The sequence below is a fragment of the Oncorhynchus nerka genome, linkage group LG9a (assembly GCF_034236695.1).
Source record: "Oncorhynchus nerka isolate Pitt River linkage group LG9a, Oner_Uvic_2.0, whole genome shotgun sequence".
In the NCBI taxonomy this organism is placed as follows: domain Eukaryota; kingdom Metazoa; phylum Chordata; class Actinopteri; order Salmoniformes; family Salmonidae; genus Oncorhynchus; species Oncorhynchus nerka.
This window is the reverse complement of record NC_088404.1, coordinates 39,702,818-39,724,138: the sequence shown is the minus strand read 5'-3', so window position 1 is coordinate 39,724,138 and position 21,321 is coordinate 39,702,818. Positions and strand designations below refer to the sequence as shown.

General features: G+C 41.7%; 1 protein-coding gene across 1 annotated transcript; it reads left to right on the top strand.

Moving 5' to 3' along the window:
- Positions 1-6,454: 6,454 nt before the first annotated feature.
- On the top strand, positions 6,455-14,283 carry LOC115134764 (trafficking protein particle complex subunit 14). The gene is made up of 12 exons (XM_029668959.2): positions 6,455-7,364; positions 8,505-8,600; positions 8,868-8,997; positions 9,192-9,278; positions 9,482-9,602; positions 9,800-9,947; positions 10,396-10,478; positions 10,667-10,818; positions 11,034-11,170; positions 11,563-11,641; positions 12,544-12,658; positions 12,773-14,283. Exons 1-12 carry the CDS (start codon positions 6,846-6,848, stop codon positions 12,927-12,929), a joined length of 1,824 nt encoding a protein of 607 aa, XP_029524819.1. The 5' UTR covers positions 6,455-6,845; the 3' UTR covers positions 12,930-14,283.
- Positions 14,284-21,321: the final 7,038 nt, after the last annotated feature.

Genomic DNA, 21,321 nt, shown 5'->3' with positions numbered 1-21,321 from the left:
TCTTTGCACCCCATCACTGTGAGGTATTGTTTGTTTTGTGACACATGAGTTTCAGAGTGATGTGGTTCCTGTGATTTACTCCTCCCATGTATGATTGTTGTTGCCCATTCCCTGCCTGTACTTTAACCTATCGGATTTCCTGTTATCTACCTATACACACTTTTTTACATTCAAATTTCAATAGCTCATTGGTCATTTGACCTACTTGACTCCAACAATGTCCAGAATGTCCACTGACAACCCTTCTATATTGCACACCCTTTAGTTTGTCCATTTTCATCTCACATGATTTTACATTAATTTTTCAAAATTTAGAATTTCAATAGCTCCTTGGTCATGTGACCTACTGACCTCAAACAAGGTTCAGAATGTCCACTGACTATACCTTCATATCTCACACTCTGATGTTTGTCTACTTTCATCTCATGCTATTAGACTTAAATCTGTAAGCTTTGCAGTCCTTCATTTCACATGGGTGTTAAAAACATTTTTTGAAGATAACAAATGTTGCAGCCTCGCAATAACTGTCTTTCACATGGACACTGAAAAGATCCGCAAATGGCTGTAGGTGGTATGGATCAAGGACAGGAGAGGTGTTCGAACAGAGATGCTTAAAGGAAGGTGCACAGTTAGGCCTCATGAAAAACAATGTTTCGTGTGCTCTTTTTAATCACAGTAATACGCAGTGATTTGTCAGTCAGAGTGAGCTTGATAAGGTGAAATAATCCTTTTCATAGCATCACTTTCATATACTGACATTAAGACAAATCCTTCTACGTTGAGTATTAGAAAGCAGTTTATAGAACCTGATAATGACTTGATATTTGAGTGCATTCACAACAAGCCACCTGCAGACAACTTACACATTGCAATAGTGCATTTGAGGGTTGGTATTTCTGATGAAAATAATTATTTGATGCATGGCCTACTATTTCTAACTGGGGAAATAAATTCCTACGTCTTTTGTGAGTAAAATCCTTTTTCCAAAATTGATTTAGGTACATTTTTGTGATGGTGTATGAGGGTTGTGATATGGGTAATTTAAGAGTAAAATAATTTAAGGGATCAATACATTTCTATATTGCTTCCCCAGTATCTGCATGAACCATCAGGCCAAGTGTTTTTGGTTGACCCTGCTGGACAGAAGGAGAAGGAGGAATCTGAAAAACGCTGCATTCAAATTCAGGTCTTAGTTATTCCATTGTACTGGATCTAATACATACTAGCATTTTACATACATTCATAAGTGTAATTATTTTTCATGACATACTGTGAAAAACTCTTGGCCCTGTCACTTTCAGACATGCGCAGAGCAGACTGAAAGGGGAAGGGTAACGCTTGACTTGAACCACAGGAGTTCTCTGTAAAGAGAGAGTAATGCAAAAGGCACAGACACACACCTTGACTTTCAATTGGCACCATTTGTATTCTCTCCTGATTGTCTCTGTGGTGCAAAGTCTGTCAGTCTGACTAAAGTGTCAGAGGTATGAGGATAGACATCCTCCTTTGTATTTATGGGAACAAATATTTCCTAACACTTTGGATCCTATTCTTGGACAGTTAGAAGACGCAATGCATTAATGCAAAAAATAAATAAATGACTTATTACTGTCCATGAGTAACCTCAACCTTGTGGGTCTGTAGGTGTTTTGGCCAATAAAGTGCCAACTCAATTCTACCAGTGACGAGTCTCTCATGCCCCTATGAACGGGGACACAGGTCAATAGTTTTTAATCTAAACCAGACCTTTTTTACTGGAGTACTCTAACCCCTAATTGGGGCTATTTTCTTGACACACAGTAGCAGTTTACCAGATAAGAAGTCAAGAAGATCAGAAAGTAGATTGTTGTAAGGGTGTATTACATCCTGTGCTGGCCACATTGTCATATCCATTCTGGATTCTGAGTGCTAAAGTCATAGCTGAAAAGTGCCTCTATGTACTGTATGTGTATACATTTTCCACCAAGACAGAACTGCCAAAGGGGGTGGAGTTGCAATCTACTGCAGAGTTCTGTCATGCTATCCAGGTCTGTGCTCAAACAGTTCGAGCTTCTACTTTTTTTTTCAATTGAAAGTTTTATTAAGTTTTCTTGTTTTTCAATCAACCAACAAAACAAAACATTCACAGACGTGATTGTGGACCCACAAGGTTGAGCACAGAAGTGCTTTCCTCACCATCTTAAATAAGCATGCCCCATTCAAAAATGTTTGAACCAGGAACAGATATAGCCCTTGGTTCACTCCAGACCTGACTGCCCTTGACCAGAACAAAAACATCCTGTGGTGTACTGCATTAACATCGAATAGCCCCCGCGATATGCAACTTTTCAGGAAAATTAGGAACTTATCGGCAGACTCAACACCCTTGGATTCTCAAAAGACTGCCTCTCCTGGTTCACCAACTACTTCTCAGATAGAGTTCAGTGTGTCAAATCGGAGGGCCTGTTGTCCGGACCTCTGGCAGTCTCAATGGGGGTGCCACAGGGTTCAATTCTCGGGTCGACTCTTTTCTCTGTATAGATCAATGATGTCGCTCTTGCGGCTGGTGGTTCTCTGATCCACTTCTACGCAGACAACACCATTCTGTATACTTCTGGCCCTTCTTTGGACACTGTGTTAACTAACCATACAACTCTCCTTCTGTGGCCTCCAACTGCAAGTAAAACTAAATGCATGCTCTTCAACTGATAGCTGTCCGCACCTGCCCGCACGCCTAGCATCACTACTCTGGAAGGTTCTGACTTTGAATATGTGGACAACCTCAAATACCTAGGTGTCTGGTTAGACTGTAAACTCTCCTTCCAGACTCATATTAAGCATCTCCAATCCAAAATTAAATCTATAATCGGCTTCCTATATCGCAACAAAACATCCTTCACTCATGCTGCCAAACATACCCTCGTAAAACTGACTATCCTACCGATCCTTGACTTCGGGATTGTCATTTACAAAATAGCCTACAACACTCTACTCAGCAAATTGGATGCAGTCTATCACAGTGCCATCCATTTTGACACCAAAGCCCCATATATTACCCACCACTGAGACCTGTATGCTCTCGTTGGCTGGCCCTCGCTTCATATTCATTGCCAAACCCACTGGCTCCAGGTCATCTATAAGTCTTTGCTAAGTAAAGCCCCGCATTATCTCAGCTCACTGGTCACCATAGCAGCACCCACCCGTAGCACTCGCTCCAGCAGGTATATTTCACTGGTCACCCCCAAAACCAATTCCTCTTTTGGCCGCCTTTCATTCCAGTTCTCTGCTGCCAATGACTGGAACGAATTGCAAAAATCATTGAAGCTGGAGACTCATATCTCCCTCACTGTCTTTAAGCATCAGCTATCAGAGCAGCTTACAGATCATTCCACCTGTACATAGCCCATCTGTAAATAGTCCATCCAACTACCTCATCCCCATATTGTTATTTATTTTATTTATATATATATATTGTTTTGCTCCTTTGCACCCCAGTATCTCTACTTGCACATTCATCTTTTGCACATCTATCACTCCAGTGTTTATTTGTGAAATTGTAATTATTTCGCCACTACAGCCTGTTTATTGGCTTACCTCCCTAATCTTACTTAATTTGCACACACTGTATATAGACTTTTCTATTGTGTTATTGACTGTACGTTTGTTTATTCCATTTGTAACTCTGTGTTGTTGTTTGTGTCACACTGCTTTGCTTTATCTTGGCCAGGTCGCAGTTGTAAATGAGAACTTATTCTCAACTGGCTTACCTGGTTGAATAAAGGTGAAATAAAAAATTAAATAAAATTTAAAAATACTGTATGTGGGAATGTCTTATGTCCGTCCTACATGTAGTGTTGGTACATGGAATATTCCTCAACTGCATATATCATAAATTGCTATTGCAAATAGAAGTATTATGTTCAACAACTGACATTTTAAGATATTATTTTGACAAACACACTTTGGTGCTTACAATTCATTCTCTATTGTCATAGATTTGGTGGGCACTGTCATCTGGGATCTTTGTGATATGACTTTCTTTAAGCACGTACTGATGAAACTGTCACGTAATATTTTTTTCCATTCACTCTGTGATAGGGTTGGATCCTATATGCTACTTTTATTATTGTCCTGTAAATGGTTCAGTGACTATAATTTAGGCTGTGTGTGTAGAATGGGGCATTAAGGAAATTACCTTTATTACTAAATTACTACTAGATTATAGTGATAAGGAAAACAGCATACAAATGTGGCTTGTGTATTCATTTGCCTATAACTAATCAGAATTCCATTATGCTTACATAAAAAAGAGAATACTTCAAAATGAGAAGATCCTGCCATAGAAAAGGCGACTGCGTGGACATAGTGTAAAGGAGGGGAAATAACTCACACCATGCAGCAGGACACCTTCAGCTGTGGGGTCTTTGTAATGCAGGTTTGGTAGTTATATTTTCAATAATGAATGGTTAGCTGTTATGTGAAAATTAGGTCAAAAATTATATTTTATTCTTTGGTGTAGATGGCCAACGAAGTTGCACAGAACTTCCCCAACATCCCGTCCCAAATTGATATGGAACCTCAAAAACACATGGAGCAACTGCGAAAAGAAATGGCTGAGGATATACTAAAAATGTCTGGTATGAAATGACGTTTAATTCAGAGTAAATGTCAATTCTTTATTTTTATGTAGTTGTGTGGGACAGCCATATGTTCAGATCATGCCAATGATTTCTGAGTTCAACAAAGCCAACAACTGCTTCATGTGTGCCACTGATAAAGAACCTGGATGTGGCCCAAAGACTGACTGGGTTAGTAACTTAATTTAACATGTTTATAATCTTTTGATAACAGTGACGGCATGTAAGACAATTTATGATATAACACAATCGATGGCTAATTCGTCATTAGTCATACTACATTGATATTTGATATGATTTATAACGTGTTTTACTTAGTTTGTTTCAGATTGAATGTTTTGCATACCAACGGTGGTTCCATGTACTGTGCTCAGGAATGAAGACAAAACAGTTCAACAGAGTAAAGAACACAAACTGGAAGTGCAGTCGGTTGTTGTTGAAAACGTATGCTGTACCCCATCCACACTGAAGAGGCTCTGAAATGTACATCAACCAGGGATAAAGAGAAAGTTAACACTGTGAAATGTTTCATACTTATTTGAAGTTAAGTGTCTGTTGACATGTTGGAAAAGATTAAAGGTGTACAATTTCTGTTTAATTTGTCAATATTACATTTTTATTCATTGATTTACTGGCCACCATTACTGTGGTTACATGTTCAGTATATGTATTGACCAGCAAACCCACTGCAGCCTACCTCACCAGCTCACTCTCCATCCCTGCTTTGGATAATTAATAGCATGACTCTCGTACTTTGCCCTTTTCCTTTATGGTTGATATTAACGACGAAAGGAGATATTATCTGTCTCTCTTCTATTGTGCACCACTGTTAAATACTGTAGAAAAATAAAAAAAACTGGGAAAATAAGTAATTATTATGGATAAATATTAAAGAAAAGGGTAAACACAACACTGGACTGAACCCCCTAATTGTCAAAATAATATTAATGTACAACAATATAGAAAAGACATAACTAGAGGTTGTGCAATATGAGTGTATATCCACTGCACGCTTCTTAGGTGTGTAATTGACATGACCAAAGTGATTTTACAGTACACAAGCAAGAGTGTGCGATATATAAGGGTACATTCTGCACCATGTTTGAAGTCAAGTAGATCACATGACCAAGGAGCTTTTGGAATTTTACATTTGGAAAAATTAATGTAAAATCTTGTGAGATGAAAATGGACAAACTAAAGGGTGTGCGATATAGAAGGGTAGTCAGTGGACATTCTGAACATTGTTTGAGTCCAGTAGGTCATATGACCAATAAGCTATTGAAATAAAAAATGTAAATAAATTATTTAAAATAGTGCAAGATGTAAATTGACAAAAAATAAATGTGTGCAATGTGTGTCTATGCCATCGGGTTAGCTAGAACCAGTTTTGAAAGTTTTAGGAGTAGTGGTTAAATAGCTATTGACATTTGAAAATTTTGATTTGTCACTATGTTGACGGTCCCTAACTGCTGTTGGTGGACGTAAGGAAAACTACAGGCGAATATCCAATCTGAAACTGTCTTTACCTCGGTTACAATCTGCTAGCTAAACCCATATGTTGGTTCCCACCAAATAACACAGCCACGAAACTACACAAATGAGCTTTTTGGTATTAATTTAAGGTTGAGGTTAAGCATAAGGTGAGCAGTGTGGTTAAGGTTAGGTTTACAATCAATTGTAGAAATGGGCGGGGTTTAGCCATAATTATGACTTTTGTGGCTGTGTTAACTAGTGATAACCTTGTACGTTTGTGTGGCTAAAATGTGATATACAAACTTATTTCAACGTGGTTAGAAATAGGCTATATTATTTGAATCCATTCCAGGGTCAACCACACATACACACACAGGGCAGGGCACGTCATTGTTGATAAATGATTCTGAAACCCATTTGTTTTTGTTGCAGCATCCTCTATGCTGAGTTACTTTTGCCCGTGGCTACTTGCGCTTTTGAACATCGCTTCGGAGGCTGCTAGCCCATCTGCAGTAGCAGCTACATGTATGTAGAGGAGCGATGATGATGCAGGACCTATGAAATGACTAGGCTACTGTCTTTAAATCAAGAATGGTGTTAACCTTTTGATCACCAAATAGATAGGATGCTGGATCTTATTCGGTTTGATATCAGTGCAATGCTTGATGATCTGTTTGTGTAGGCTACATCAGGAGCGTTTGTAGAATATACAATCTCTATAGCCTATATTTGACAGGCAGGTGCTTGTTTGCTGCGATGGTTCGGATGATGGAGTCTCAGTGCGAGTATTTCATGTATTTCCCCGCGGTGCCAATCTCCGACCTTTCGGACCCGGCCCGTTACAGAACCTTACCCCGGCGCAGTCACCTCTACCTCGGCGAGACGGTCCGCTTCCTCCTGGTGCTTCGGTGCAGGGACGCGTCCAGCGGAGAGACACCGACAGGGCCGGGGATTGGGATAGTGGGAGGCGGGGAAGGTGTTGCTGGGTTCGGCTCAGAGACCCCAAGTGTCCGGGCATGGAGGGAGCTGGCCGGTTCTTTGTGCGCCGTGGCCAGCGTCAGCCCCGGAGAGAGCAGGCACCGGTCGCATCATCTCCACCACGATTACCAGAGCAGCGGGGACGAGGGCACGGAGGAGGCCGAGGATGAGTACGGGGCTCCGGCTTTGACAGGCAGGGTGGATGCGAGATGCCGGGGCTTCAGGGACTGCAGGCCGCTTCTCATCCACAACAGCACGGGGAGTGGGGTTCGGGAGTTCCGCAGGGCGCCGTTGCAGGTATGGTGATCATTATGGGTTATGGGGATCGTTATGGGTTATTTGGTATTGTGTGTGTTTGTTGTGTAACTTTGGTGTCCTAGATTCTGGTATGAACATTTTTGATAGGAATCTAATTATGTTTTCTTTCTTTCTATATGCCCTTCTAAGGGAATTCATCTCTGTATCTGCCCCTATCGGTCTGTTCTGCACTAACCCCTTACCTTAGCTATATTTACTCTGACCTGCTCTCACAAGTCACCTCAGAATGCAAACTGACAGGTTTTTTGTTTTTAATGGATGGCCTCTCATCTCTATTCTGTAATCTGCATCATAACATCAACACCCAGCAGCACCCGCACTGTATATTGGCTGACATACTGGGAACTTTCTTATAAGCCTCATATTAGTGTCAGTATAGAAATGATTTCTGATTCCTACTTCTATGATAGAAACTGACATGACATCATAAGGGGTTGGTTGGTTGGTCAGTCAAGAGTCTTTCCTACAGGCCTGTGGAGATGTGTGATTTATATGGGCTAGGTAAAGTCCCTTCGTTTGAATGAGTATCATAGAGATGTAGCTAGCTAGTAAAGTATCAGCAGCAACATCACAGATCACACTAACTAAATCCACTACTGTACTGTTGTCTCAGGCATAGAGATCAGAAAACATCTACAGTATTTGTGTCTGCCGCTGTCTTTTGTTGACCCCGTGACAATAGTGTGTGTGTGTGAGGAGAACAATAGGGACTCCCTGTGTTGTCTCTTAATGACTGACTGAAGATGGAGAGGCATTTTGTGTAACAATGACCTCTCTCTGTGACTGCAGTAAATAGAGCATGGGTAATGTTCACCCTCTCTCTGTGACTGCAGTAAATAGAGCATGGGTAATGTTCACCCTCTCTCTGTGACTGCAGTAAATAGAGCATGGGTAATGTTCACCCTCTCTCTGTGACTGCAGTAAATAGAGCATGGGTAATGTTCACCCTCTCTCTTTCTCTGCCTCTTGTCTTCTTCCATCTCTCCTTTTTTTTCTTTCTTCTGCTCCTTTTTTGTCTTCCTTTTCCCCTCTTACTTCCTCCCTACCTCTCACTCTGCTGTCTGTCTGTCTCTCTCCCTCCCCCTTTCTCCCCCTCACTCCCCCTTCTTTCTCCTCTAGTCTCCATTGGACGAGCCTGTTGTGTTGACTGATGAAGTCATCTTCCCCCTGACCGTGTCATTAGACAAACTTCCCGTCGACACCCTCAAAGTCAAGGTGAGAGGTCAGACTAATTCAGGGTGTGTCCCAAATGGCACCCTTTTCCCTATGTAGTGCACTACTTTTTATTGCACTATATAGGGAATATTCCATTTGGAATGCAGCCTCAGTGTTCCATTAATGCTTTACATTTTGCGTAAAGAAATTGCATTCATACAGTAGTACCCTTGGAAGGCTTGGTTTTAGATCAAGTGTGAAAAGTGAACAATGTCAGCTTTTAAGGGGCTCATTATCTGCATATTGTTTGTGTGTGTGTGTGTCCAGGTGATGGTGACAGTGTGGAAGAGAGAGGCAGAGAAAGCGGAGGTTCAGGAACATGGCTACCTTAGCATCCTACAGCAGCGAATCCCCACACACACCTTCAGACAAGACCTTAACACCTTCAAAGCACAGGGTACAGAAAAATACACACACACACACACACACACACACACACACACACACTTGTCAACACCGCATCACTGACAAAGCCATCCTACCCTCTATTTTGACCATATCAGATATGGATATGAATCCGTTATCTACGTTTATTGACTTAATAAAGCATATCAGATTGAACTAAGCACCCCCTCTCTCCTCTCTCCTCAGTGAGCACCACTCTGACAGTGCTACCACCCCCTACTGTTCACTGTAAGCAGATGACTGTCTCTGGGAAGCATCTCACTGTGCTCAAAGGTATGAGGGCCAGATGGCCAGTACTGACAACTCATTTGAGAGTCAATACTAGTTCCACTGACACAATAATTGGATTAGATAGATGGATCAGATTGATGTTACTTAAACTACTGCCTCCTGCCCTTATTTCTCTTCTCTCAGTCTCCTATTCCCATTTCAACCCTTTCTTTCCGCCTCTCTTCTCTTCTCTCCCCACTTTCCAGTATTAAATGAGTGTTCTCAGGAGGAGGTGACTGTGAGGGACATCAGGATTCTGCCAAACTTCAATGCCTCCTACCTGCCCATGATGCCAGATGGATCTGTGATGCTTGTCGACAACGTGTGGTACGACTGTGTGTGTGAGAGGGAAAGGGGGGCGGGGGTCTGTGTATACGTGTAACTGTGTTATTTGTGCATTGTGTTGACTGGACAATGTTAGTACCCTACATTGTACGTTGGTGTCCACACATAGTGTATTTACTGGTACATTAAATGATTGTCTTCCTCACATCCGTGTTGTTATATTTTGTCTATCCTTCCAGCCACCAGTCAGGAGAGGTTGCCATGGAGTCGTTCTGCAGGATGGAGAGTGTAGCCTGTCGACTACCCAGCATGCTCAGCGCCCTGGAGGAATACGACTTCCTGTTCCAGCTGCAGCTCAGCGACATGCCCCAGGACGACTCCAAAGAGGTGTGTGAGTGAGTGAGAAGCCCGTCTTCCCCAATTAAGGTGCCACCACCCGGCTGTGGTGTGTATGTGAATATGTTTTTTTCCTGAGTTAAGTTAAAAACACTATGCAGAAAGCCATTTCTGGTTGCTGAAATTCGAATAGTTAGCCTAATTTGAGTTTATGTGACAAAGCAAGTATAGTGTAGAGAATCATTGTACCATCTAAACCGCTGTGAAATATCTTTTCCATAACCAAAAATATTGTATTTTCAGCTGTCTGAATCTGGTGTACAAATCTAAAGTAAAATACGCAAAAAAATTAAACTTAGAACAGATTGACCACTTCTTATAATTGCTTTCAATGAGAATTACAGAACTATAACTCACATTTCTATCTGAATTTGGTCAGTTCCCCAAAAAGTAACTTTTGTCACTTCAGAGTGTGATGTGTCACTATGTGTTTATTCAGGGTCTTGAAGTTCCTCTAGTAGCAGTGCTTCAGTGGTCAACTCCCAAGATGCCCTTCACCAACTGCATCTACACACACTACAGGTGCCACTGAATTGCATGTTTGTTGCATGTGCACAATGTCACTTCACTACTCATCTCTGTCTGGCCTACAACTGTTTATGATGTTGCTACCATCCACCCAGAAACTTCAGTTTTCTTAGATTTGTTTATTAACTCTCCTCTCCTACCCTTCCCTTTTCTCTCCTTCATCCATCCCACTTTCCCTCCAGACTGCCCAGTATCCGGTTGGACCGTCCCAGGTTCGTGATGACTGCCAGTAGCCCCAGCACCGTGCAGACCAAGGACCACTTTAGGGTCAGATACACTCTGCTCAACAACCTGCAAGACTTCCTGGCTGTACGTCTGGTCTGGACACCCGAGGGTGAGGGGGGGGGTGTGTGGAGGCTCTGGACAGCCGAGGAAGGAAGATTCCTTGACAAATGTACAATCATTGTGACCAATTAGTTTATTAAGTTGTTTTTGCCAATGGTGATGGGTGTCTTATTTCTGTGAAGAACAGTTTTCAAGCACCTTTTCATTTTCTCAGTTTCTTCTCTCCTTTCTACCCCCTTTCTCCTCCTTCACCTCCCCCTCCAGGTCGTGGGCAGAGTGAGGATGCAGCGTTGGGGGCTGTAGTGTGTCACTCCCCCCTCAGTAACCTGGGCCACTGTCGGAAAGGCTGCACTCTCTCCTTCACTGTCGCCTTCCAGATACTCAAGGCAGGACTCTACGAGGTACAATACACACGGGATGGGGATATACTGTGTGTGTGTATTCGCCTATTCGGGTGTGTCTGATGATAAAAAACATTGTATACTGAACAAATATGTGAAGTCAACATGTTAAGTTTTGGCCTCATGTGTCATGAGCTGAAATGAAAGATCCCCAAAATTTGACCTATGCACAAAAAGCTTATTTTCAAAATTCTAACTAACAGGTATGTAAACAAATCTGTGCACAAAATAAGCTTTTTGTGCATATGGAACATTTCTCTGATCTTTTATTTCAGCTCATGAAACATGGGATCAACACTTTACATGTTGTGTTTTTAGAAATGTTGTTCAGTGTAGTAATAATCATTATTATTATGTTATCCTTTCTCCTCTCTCTCTTTCTCTCTCTATAGCTGAGTCAACATATGAAGCTGAAGCTGCAGTTCACAGCATCTGTCTCCAACCCACCCCCCGACGCCCGCCCTCTCTCCCGTAAGAACCTAGAGAATCTACAGTCTATAGAATGGCATGAAGGACAATCTATACACTATGACATGTTAATGAAGGACAATCTATACACTAGGACATGTTAATGAAGGACAATCTATACACTAGGACATGTTAATGAAGGACAATACGCTATGATACATTAATGCGTCATTTTTGGAGACCCCTTTGAATATGCATATCGATAATGTTCATCAGAAATTGTGAAAACTAGATTTTTCTGTTCTATTTTTGCTTGTTATGTTGCCATGCATGTTACTAGACTACTATTGCTATTGTACCTGCATGATTCTAAATGTACAGTGCCTTCAGAAAATATTCCGACCCCTTGACTTTTTCAAAATGTTGTTATGTTACAGCCTTATTCTAAAATGATTCAATAAAAATAATCTCAGCAATCTACACACAATACCCTATAATGACATCACAATACCCTATAATGACATCACAATACCCCATAATGACAAAGTGAGAATTTTTTGGGAAATGTTTGCAAATACTTATGTAAATGTGATGTTTCTATTATTATTCTTTTTTTTTTAATTGAGAAAAAATGACGAAAAACCTGTTTTTGCTTTGTCATAATGGGGTATTGTGTATAGATTGATGAGGGGGGAAAAAACAATTTAATCAATTTTTAGAATAAGGCTGTAACCTAACAAAATTTGGAAAAAAGTCAAGGGGTCTGAATTCTTTCCAAAGGCACTGTTGTTTTTGTTTACTTTGTTGTTTTTGTTTACTTTTTTTCCTCAGTAGAGCTCCGAGATAACTTTAATGAAAAGCATTTTTCAAATTAAGCACATTTTTTACTATTATTAGTAAATGACAAATCCTTTTTTTAACATGAACTGAAGGAAAACAAAGAGCAACTGTATCTGTGTTTCTAGGTAAGAACAGTCCATCCAGCCCTGCTGTAAGAGACCTACTGGATAGACACCAGGCCAGTCTGGGACGATCACAGAGTTTCTCTCATCAACAACCGTCACGCTCTCACATCATGAGGTTAGCAGGGAGGATACACACACACACACACACACAGTCATTATGTGTCCTCTGTACACTGATTTATTGTATCGCATGCATCTTTAAGCTCATACTGGTGTGTCTGTGTTTCAGGACTGGCAGTGCGATGGAAAGGCGAGCCATCACCCCCCCGGTGGGCTCTCCTGTGGGTCGGCCCCTCTACCTGCCCCCCCAGGAGAAAGCTGTGCTGTCATTGGACAAGATCGCTAAGAGGGAGTGCAAAGTCTTGGTGCTGGACCACATCAGCTAGGAGAGGGAGGGAGATGAGAGGTGAAGAGGGAAGGGAAGATACAAGATGTGGGGTGAGGGAGGATGGGGGGAGAGAGGATAGGGTAGAGAGAGAATAAGAGATAGATAAGATGAATGGAGGGAGAAGAATGTTGACAAAGATAGATGAGCGAAAGATGCAGATAGAGAGAAATGAGTGTGAAGATGAGGGCCTAAGATCTAAATTGAGGATGAGGCAGAAGCCACAGTATTATCTAAATGTAACTGATTTGATCTCTAACACTCATGCTGCTACTGATGTGTGAACTATAGAAGTAGTTTATTCTATTTCTATGGTCAGAACAACAAACCTGTTGGAGTGTGAAGAGAACCCATGTGAAACCATGTCGCCTTCTGTGAGGTCACAGTGGTCGGTTTGATGTCCCTACCCTAACCATAACCCCCACCCTTACTGTAAACATAACCCTTACCTAACTCTAATCTTAACTCTCGCCATAACTGTTAAATTTAAACTTCAATGGGGTGACGTCAGAATTGTGATGTCCTAAGGATCCCGTTTAGACTTTTCCCTTGATTCATTTCTTATTTAGATAGAACTATCCCTTTTGAGAAATACTACTGTACAGTTCTCAAATACTGTATGTTATACTTTGCTAAATGCTGCCAGTTATGCAAGCTATACAGAACATTATTGCACTGTACAAACTTCACTGTCCATGATGCCTTTTACAGTGTTTAGCTCTATTTATTATTCTGATCTCTTACTCTCCCCCCCCTTTCTTGGCTCAGTGTCAGTATAGTAATATCAGCAATGCCATACTTTTAAGCTGCTGCTTGTGAAAGCATGTTTTGATTGTTTTTAAAGACTTTTGTTAATATTGACGGTTTAAAATGCTCAGGCACTTTAATTGAAGTCGCTTTACAGTGAATCAGTGCTGCTCCCTGTTGTTGAAACTCTGTGGGATGCATCTCAATAGTCTTAGGGGGTGTGCACTCATCACCTTTCCTCCATCTAAGTACACTGACATTAAGAAACTGGAAAGGTGGAAGTCCTAGTCCGCCTCTCGCGCAGCAAAGATGGAGGAGAAAAGGACAGGATAATAGGAGAGGAGGCCACTATAGACTATTGAGATGCAGCTGGTATTCTTTTCTGCTATTGTTGATTCCTGGTTTACATTAGGAGAGGAGAGAACTACCTGATCTCTGTATCGCTGCATCTCATCAAGATCATTAAATCCCATCAGCAGCACTACACTGTGTCATTTTAAACTGAGGTGAGTATGTAGTGCCTTCAAACTCAACTCTGGACTTTTTTCATCGTTCCCCTCTAATCAGAGACTGATTTTGACCTGGAACACCAGGTGTGTGCAATTAATTATCAGGTTGAACAGAAAAACAACAGGCTCTGGACCTCGTAAGGTAAGAGTTGAATACCCCTGGTGTAGTGTATAGGCCAGGGGTGTCAAACTCACGCCTAGTGTCTACTGGTTTTTGTTTTTTCCTTTCAATTAAGCCCTAGACAACCAGCGGAGGGGAGTTCCTTACTAATTAGTGACCTTAATTCATCAATCAAGTATAAGTGAGGCGCGAAAACCCGCAGACACTCGGCCCTCCGTGGAATGAGTTTGACACGTGGTATAGGCTATACAATAGTGCAGGGGTACTGAACTCTTACCCTACGAGGTCCAGAGCCTGCTGGTTTTCTGTTCTACCTAATTACACACACCTGGTGTCCCAGTTGTAAATCAGTCCCTGATTTAAAGGGTAACAATTAAAAAACTGGCTTCGAGGTCAATAGTGTAATGAGAACTGGAGTGCAGTCTTAATGACTATGTAAAAAGACAACACCATCAAAGCAGTTAGGTTTCAGTGTTTAAAAAGATTTTTGTAATCATGATTATTATAAACTGAACAAACATTGTGGTTGATAGAGTAAAATCATTATGCTAGTGTGTGCATGTGGCTGGAAGTGTGTGTCTGTCGGTCTGGATGTGTGTGTGTCTGTCTACGTGAGTGTGTAATCACAGCAGCTCAGATGGCCACACTGTTCTCGATGCGGTCGGGGGACATGTAGTCGTAGGGCAGCTCCAGCTTCTTGTTCCTGTCTGTGATCTCATCAGAAATGGCCCTGAGCTCGGCCTGCACCTTCTCCACCAGCCTGCGAGGAGCGCCACTGCTGAACACAGGCTCACGATACTGACACAGAGGCACCTAGGAGAGGAAAGAAGAGATGGAGGTAAAAGACAAGATTTTAGTGGATAAGAGACTAGATGTGTGGATTGTACGTAGTCTGCTGTGGGCTGGGACAGTAGGGACAGTGATGAGGAGGTTGCAGGTGGAGTTGATGTCCGGGAAGATGGAGAGAATCTCATCTTCGGTCAACGTGACTTTGGACTGGGGAGGGGAAGCGTCATGGAGGCTGGACAGTTAGGCATCCACAGGTCAATATCTACCTGGAGGGAACAAGCTCACTACTTTTATAGCTCACTACTTTTCACCAGAGCCCATATGTGTCTCAACTAAGTGAAGATTTGGCCATAAGTACTGTATTGATTGATACAGTTTATTGGTTAATTATGTTGATTAACTAAGTGAAGTTGATGGCTGAGCAGCTGTATATCACCATGGTAACAAACTGACAAGAGTTCTGGTTTGGTTTGGAATTACTGTGGGCAACCTGAAGGAACTGAGAGGGCTAAAAAGGTATTCAGTCATATACTGAACAAAAATATAAACACAACAGGTAAAGTGTTGGTCCCATGTTCCATGAGCTGAAATAAAAGATCTGAGAAATTTTCCAAAATCCACAGAATGCTTATTTCGTTTAAATTGTGTGCACAAATTGGTTTACATCCCTGTTAGTGAGCATTTCTCCTTTGCCAAGATAATATCCATCCACCTGACAGGTGTGGCATATCAAGAAGATGATTAAACAGCATGGTCATTACAAAGGTGCACCTTGCACTGGGGACAATAAAAGGCCACTCTAAAATGTGTAGTTTTGCCATACAACACAATTCCACAGGATCTCCACATCTGGCTTCTTGATCTGCAGGGTCGTCTGAGACCAGTCACCCGAACAGCTGATGAAACTGTGGGTTTGGACAACCAAATAGTTTCCGTCAGTTTGTGCAAAAATTGTCTCAGGGAAGCTCATCTGTGTGCTCGTCGTCCTCAGGAGGGTCATGACCTGACTGCAGTTCGGTGTGGTAACCAACTTCAGTAGGCAAATGCTCACCTTCAATGGAGAAGTGTGCTCTTCACGGATGAGTCCTGGTTTCAACTGTACGTTGCAGATAGCATGTATGGCGTCATGCGGGCGAGTGGTTTGGTGATGTCAATGTTGTGAACAGCGTGCCCCGTGGTTGTGGTGGGGTTATGGTACGTACGGGTAGGCATAAACTACGGACAACAAACACAATTGCATTTTATTGATGGCAATTTGAATGCACAGAGATACCATGAGGAGATCCTGAGGCCCTTTGTAGTGTCAGTCATCATCTGCCATCATCTCATGTTTCAGCATGATAATGCAAAAATCTGTACACAATTCCTGGGGGATGAAAATGTCCCAGTTATTCCATGGCCTGCATACTCAGACATGTCACCCATTGAGCATGTTTGAGAAGCTCTGTATCGACGTGTACAGCAGCGTGTTCCAGTTCCCGCCAATATCAAGCAACTTCACACAGACATTGAAGTGGAGTGGAGTGAAACACCCTCTCATCACTCATAATTATATAGGGAGATTTGAACAACACCCCAGAGTGTATAGCTGTGAAGTTTCCTGTTAAGCTATGAATATCAGCTACGTCCAACTTTATCTGCCTATTTGGAATGAGAATCAATGTGTTTACACAGCGGGAAATGCAGAAGTATTTTTCTTTTTCGCTATGATCAGCTCATCAAAAATGTATGGATACAAACTTGAAGCCTCTGATCACGACAATTTAGCCCACGGTTGAAACTCCTGGACAGCAGTTGTGAGTAGCCTGATTGTCCATTTTACTTTGTCTTGTCCTGTTTTTAGGATATGGTGTTTGTTAACATGTCAGCCCGTTTTTGAATTTGATTGGGCTCCATTTAGGTTAGGCTATTTGATCTGAGAAACTTACACGATGTAAAATGTGTAATTTTATCTCCAGCCTGTAGGCTACAGAAAAGGCTACATTGTCTTTCTACCATAGGCTAGATCTGCTACATGATTTGTTAGATAATTTTGGAGCGCCGTAGCAATGAGTTTTTCCAACAGCACCCTGGAGAGGCGCGCTGGGAATTGGCAATATTTTGCGCCCCTGCCTTTGACAAAGTGGGCACTGCTTATCACAGGGCGGCTTCAGTACTCACATAAAAAGCCCATATGTCACTGCTTGAGAGAAATTGTTAGTGTTTTAGGGCAGAATTAGTCTGTGAGGTTTTATGGGTTGTTGGAGGTGCGTCTTGGTCAGCCGCCCGCATCAATCTGCCTAATGGGTGGGGCCAGACTTGGATACAATATACAGTGCCTTGCGAAAGTATTCGGCCCCCTTGAACTTTGCGACCTTTTGCCACATTTCAGGCTTCAAACATAAAGATATAAAACTTTATTTTTTTGTGAAGAATCAACAACAAGTGGGACACAATCATGAAGTGGAATGACATTTATTGGATATTTCAAACTTTTTTAACAAATCAAAAACTGAAAAATTGGGCGTGCAAAATTATTCACCCCCTTTACTTTCAGTGCAGCAAACTCTCTCCAGAAGTTCAGTGAGGATCTCTGAATGATCCAATGTTGACCTAAATGACTAATGATGATAAATACAATCCACCTGTGTGTAATCAAGTCTCCGTATAAATGCACCTGCACTGTGATAGTCTCAGAGGTCCGTTAAAAGCGCAGAGAGCATCATGAAGAACAAGGAACACACCAGGCAGGTCCGAGATACTGTTGTGAAGAAGTTTAAAGACGGATTTGGATACAAAATTATTTCCCAAGCTTTAAACATCCCAAGGAGCACTGTGCAAGCGATAATATTGAAATGGAAGGAGTATCAGACCACTGCAAATCTACCAAGACCTGGCCATCCCTCTAAACTTTCAGCTCATACAAGGATAAGACTGATCAGAGATGCAGCCAAGAGGCCCATGATCACTCTGGATGAACTGCAGAGATCTACAGCTGAGGTGGGAGACTCTGTCCATACGACAACAATCAGTCGTATATTGCACAAATCTGGCCTTTATGGAAGAGTGGCAAGAAGAAAGCCATTTCTTAAAGATATCCATAAAAAGTGTTGTTTAAAGTTTGCCACAAGCCACAACAAACATGTGGAAGAAGGTGATCTGGTCAGATGAAACCAAAATTGAACTTTTTGGCAACAATGCAAAACGTTATGTTTGGCGTAAAAGCAACACAGCTCATCACCCTGAACACACCATCCCCACTGTCAAACATGGTGGTGGCAGCATCATGGTTTGGGCCTGCTTTTCTTCAGCAGGGACAGGGAAGATGGTTAAAATTGATGGGAAGATGGATGGAGCCAAATACAGGACCATTCTGGAAGAAAACCTGATGGAGTCTGCAAAAGACCTGAGACTGGGACGGAGATTTGTCTTCCAACAAGACAATGATCCAAAACATAAAGCAAAATCTACAATGGAATGGTTCAAAAATAAACATATCCAGGTGTTAGAATGGCCAAGTAAAAGTCCAGACCTGAATCCAATCTGTGGAAAGAACTGAAAACTGCTGTTCACAAATGCTCTCCATCCAACCTCACTGAGCTCAAGCTGTTTTGCAAGGAGGAATGGGAAAAAATTTCAGTCTCTCGATGTGCAAAACTGATAGACATACCCCAAGCGACTTACAGCTGTAATCGCAGCAAAAGGTGGCGCTACAAAGTATTAACTTAAGGGGGCTGAATAATTTTGCACGCCCAATTTTTCAGTTTTTCATTTGTTAAAAAAGTTTGAAATATCCAATAAATGTCGTTCCACTTCATGATTGTGTCCCACTTGTTGTTGATTCTTCACAAAAAAATAAAGTTTTATATCTTTATGTTTGAAGCCTGAAATGTGGCAAAAGGTCGCAAAGTTCAAGGGGGCCGAATACTTTCGCAAGGCACTGTAGCTTCAAAAATTATATCCCAATATTTAACTATACATTTTATTCCCCATCACTACAATATAACGTTGCGGATAAAGTTTGGAAGGAAAAATAGAGATTTTGTTGTAAAAAATATATTCTCCTTTTATAACAAAACAATTTTACAACATTATATCAATATCAAAATAATTTCCATATGAACACATTTTTTATAATTCATTCTAAGTAAAATGAACTTCTCCCCAACTTGTCTCATTGAGTCAGAACAAAGTTTGGCCAACTCAAAATGTGAATTTCATGCGACAAGGCTGTGGAACTAGTTACTAAAAAAATATTTTTAGTGTATATTGGAGATATAAAACTGTGCCAATTATCATTCACAGTGCTGCCACTACTACATTGCAAATCATGAATCCAAATACAGCACAGTGGATGACAAACTCCATAACAACAGCAAAGGAAAGAGGAGAATTGAAACCAGGTCTACCGCGGCCAGACAGAGATACTGAACACGGATTGGCCCCTCGCAATGAAATAACTAAAAATGATTGTGACACCGCTCAGTCAGAGGCAGAACCAATGGGAATTACAATTTATAATAGAAAGTCTGACATCACTTATCTCCCCACCTGAATTCGGAAGAGTTCTTCTAGAGTTCTTCTTCCATACATTTTATATATGTATTTTTTAAACTTCAATGTAAGTACACTAAAGACGGTAAATACACTGCTCCCAAAAAATAAAGGGAACACTAAAATAACACATCCTAGATCTGAATGAATGAAATATTCTTATTAAATACTTTTTTCTTTACATAGTTGAATGTGCTGACAACAAAATCATACAAAAATGATCAATGGAAATCAAATTTATCAACCCATGGAGGTCTGGATTTGGAGTCACACTCAAAATTAAAGTGGAAAACCACACTACAGGCTGATCCAACTTTGATGTAATGTTCTTAAAACAAGTCAAAATTAGGCTCAGTAGTGTGTGTGGCCTCCACGTGCCTGTATGACCTCCCTACAACGCCTGGGCATGCTCCTGATGAGGGTTCAGATGGTCTCCTGAGGGATATCCTCCCAGACCTGGACTAAAGCATCCACCAACTCCTGGACAGTCTGTTGGTGGATGGAGCGAGACATGATGTCCCAGATGTGCTCAATTGGATTCAGGTCTGGGGAACGGGCGGGCCAGTCCATAGCATCAATGCCTTCCTCTTGCAGGAACTGCTGACACACTCCAGTCACATGAGGTCTAGCATTGTCTTGCATTAGGAGGAACCCAGGGCCAACCGCACCAGCATATGGTCTCACAAGGGGTCTGAGGATCTCTTCTCTGTACCTAATGGCAGTCAGGCTACCTCTGGCGAGCACATGGGGGGCTGTGTGGCCCCCCAAAGAAATGCCACCCCACGCCATGACTGACCCACCGCCAAACCGGTCATGCTGGAGGATGTTGCAGGCAGCAGAACGTTCCCCACGGCGTCTCCAGACTCTGTCACGTCTGTCACGTGCTCATCTGTGAAGAGCACAGGGCGCCAGTGGCGAATTTGCCAATCTTGGTGTTCTCTGGCAAATGCCAAACGTCCTGCATGGTGTTGGGCTGTAAGCACAACCCCCACCTGTGGACGTCGGGCCCTCATACCGCCCTCATGGAGTCTGTTTCTGACCGTTTGAGCAGACACATGCACATTCATTCAAAAGTGACCAAAACATCAGCCAGGAAGCATGGGAACTGAAAAGTGGTCTGTGGTTGCCACCTGCAGAACCACTCCTTTATTGGGGGTGTCTTGCTAATTGCCTATAATTTCCACCTGTTGTCTATTCCATTTGCACAACAGCATGTGACATTTTTTGTCAATCAGTGTTGCTTCCTAAGTGGACAGTTTGATTTCACAGAAGTGTGATTGACTTGGAGTTACATTGTGTTGTTTAAGTGTTCCCTTTCTTTTTTTGAGCAGTGTATATTAGCTGCCTGTATGAAACAAATTATATTAGTAAGCAATGTTTTACAATTGGTTTAAACAGAATTGTAGTAGTAGTATATATAAACAGTAGTAGTAGTAGTAGTAGTATAAATAAACAGTTAACCAATAAATCTAATCCTGTAGTTGCAGGGAATCTATTCCAGCACTAGATGGCGATGCTCAATATCATAATTTTCATTAAAGGAATTACATCATTTTTTTTTTTAAAGAAGACATTTCATTGTGATGAAGTACTAAGAAGAAAAGGTAATTGATTGAAAGTGATAAAGGTCTAGCAAACTGCATTAGGGGCAACTTGTGGGTAATATGATAAGGATGTAAGGGAAAAAATGTTAC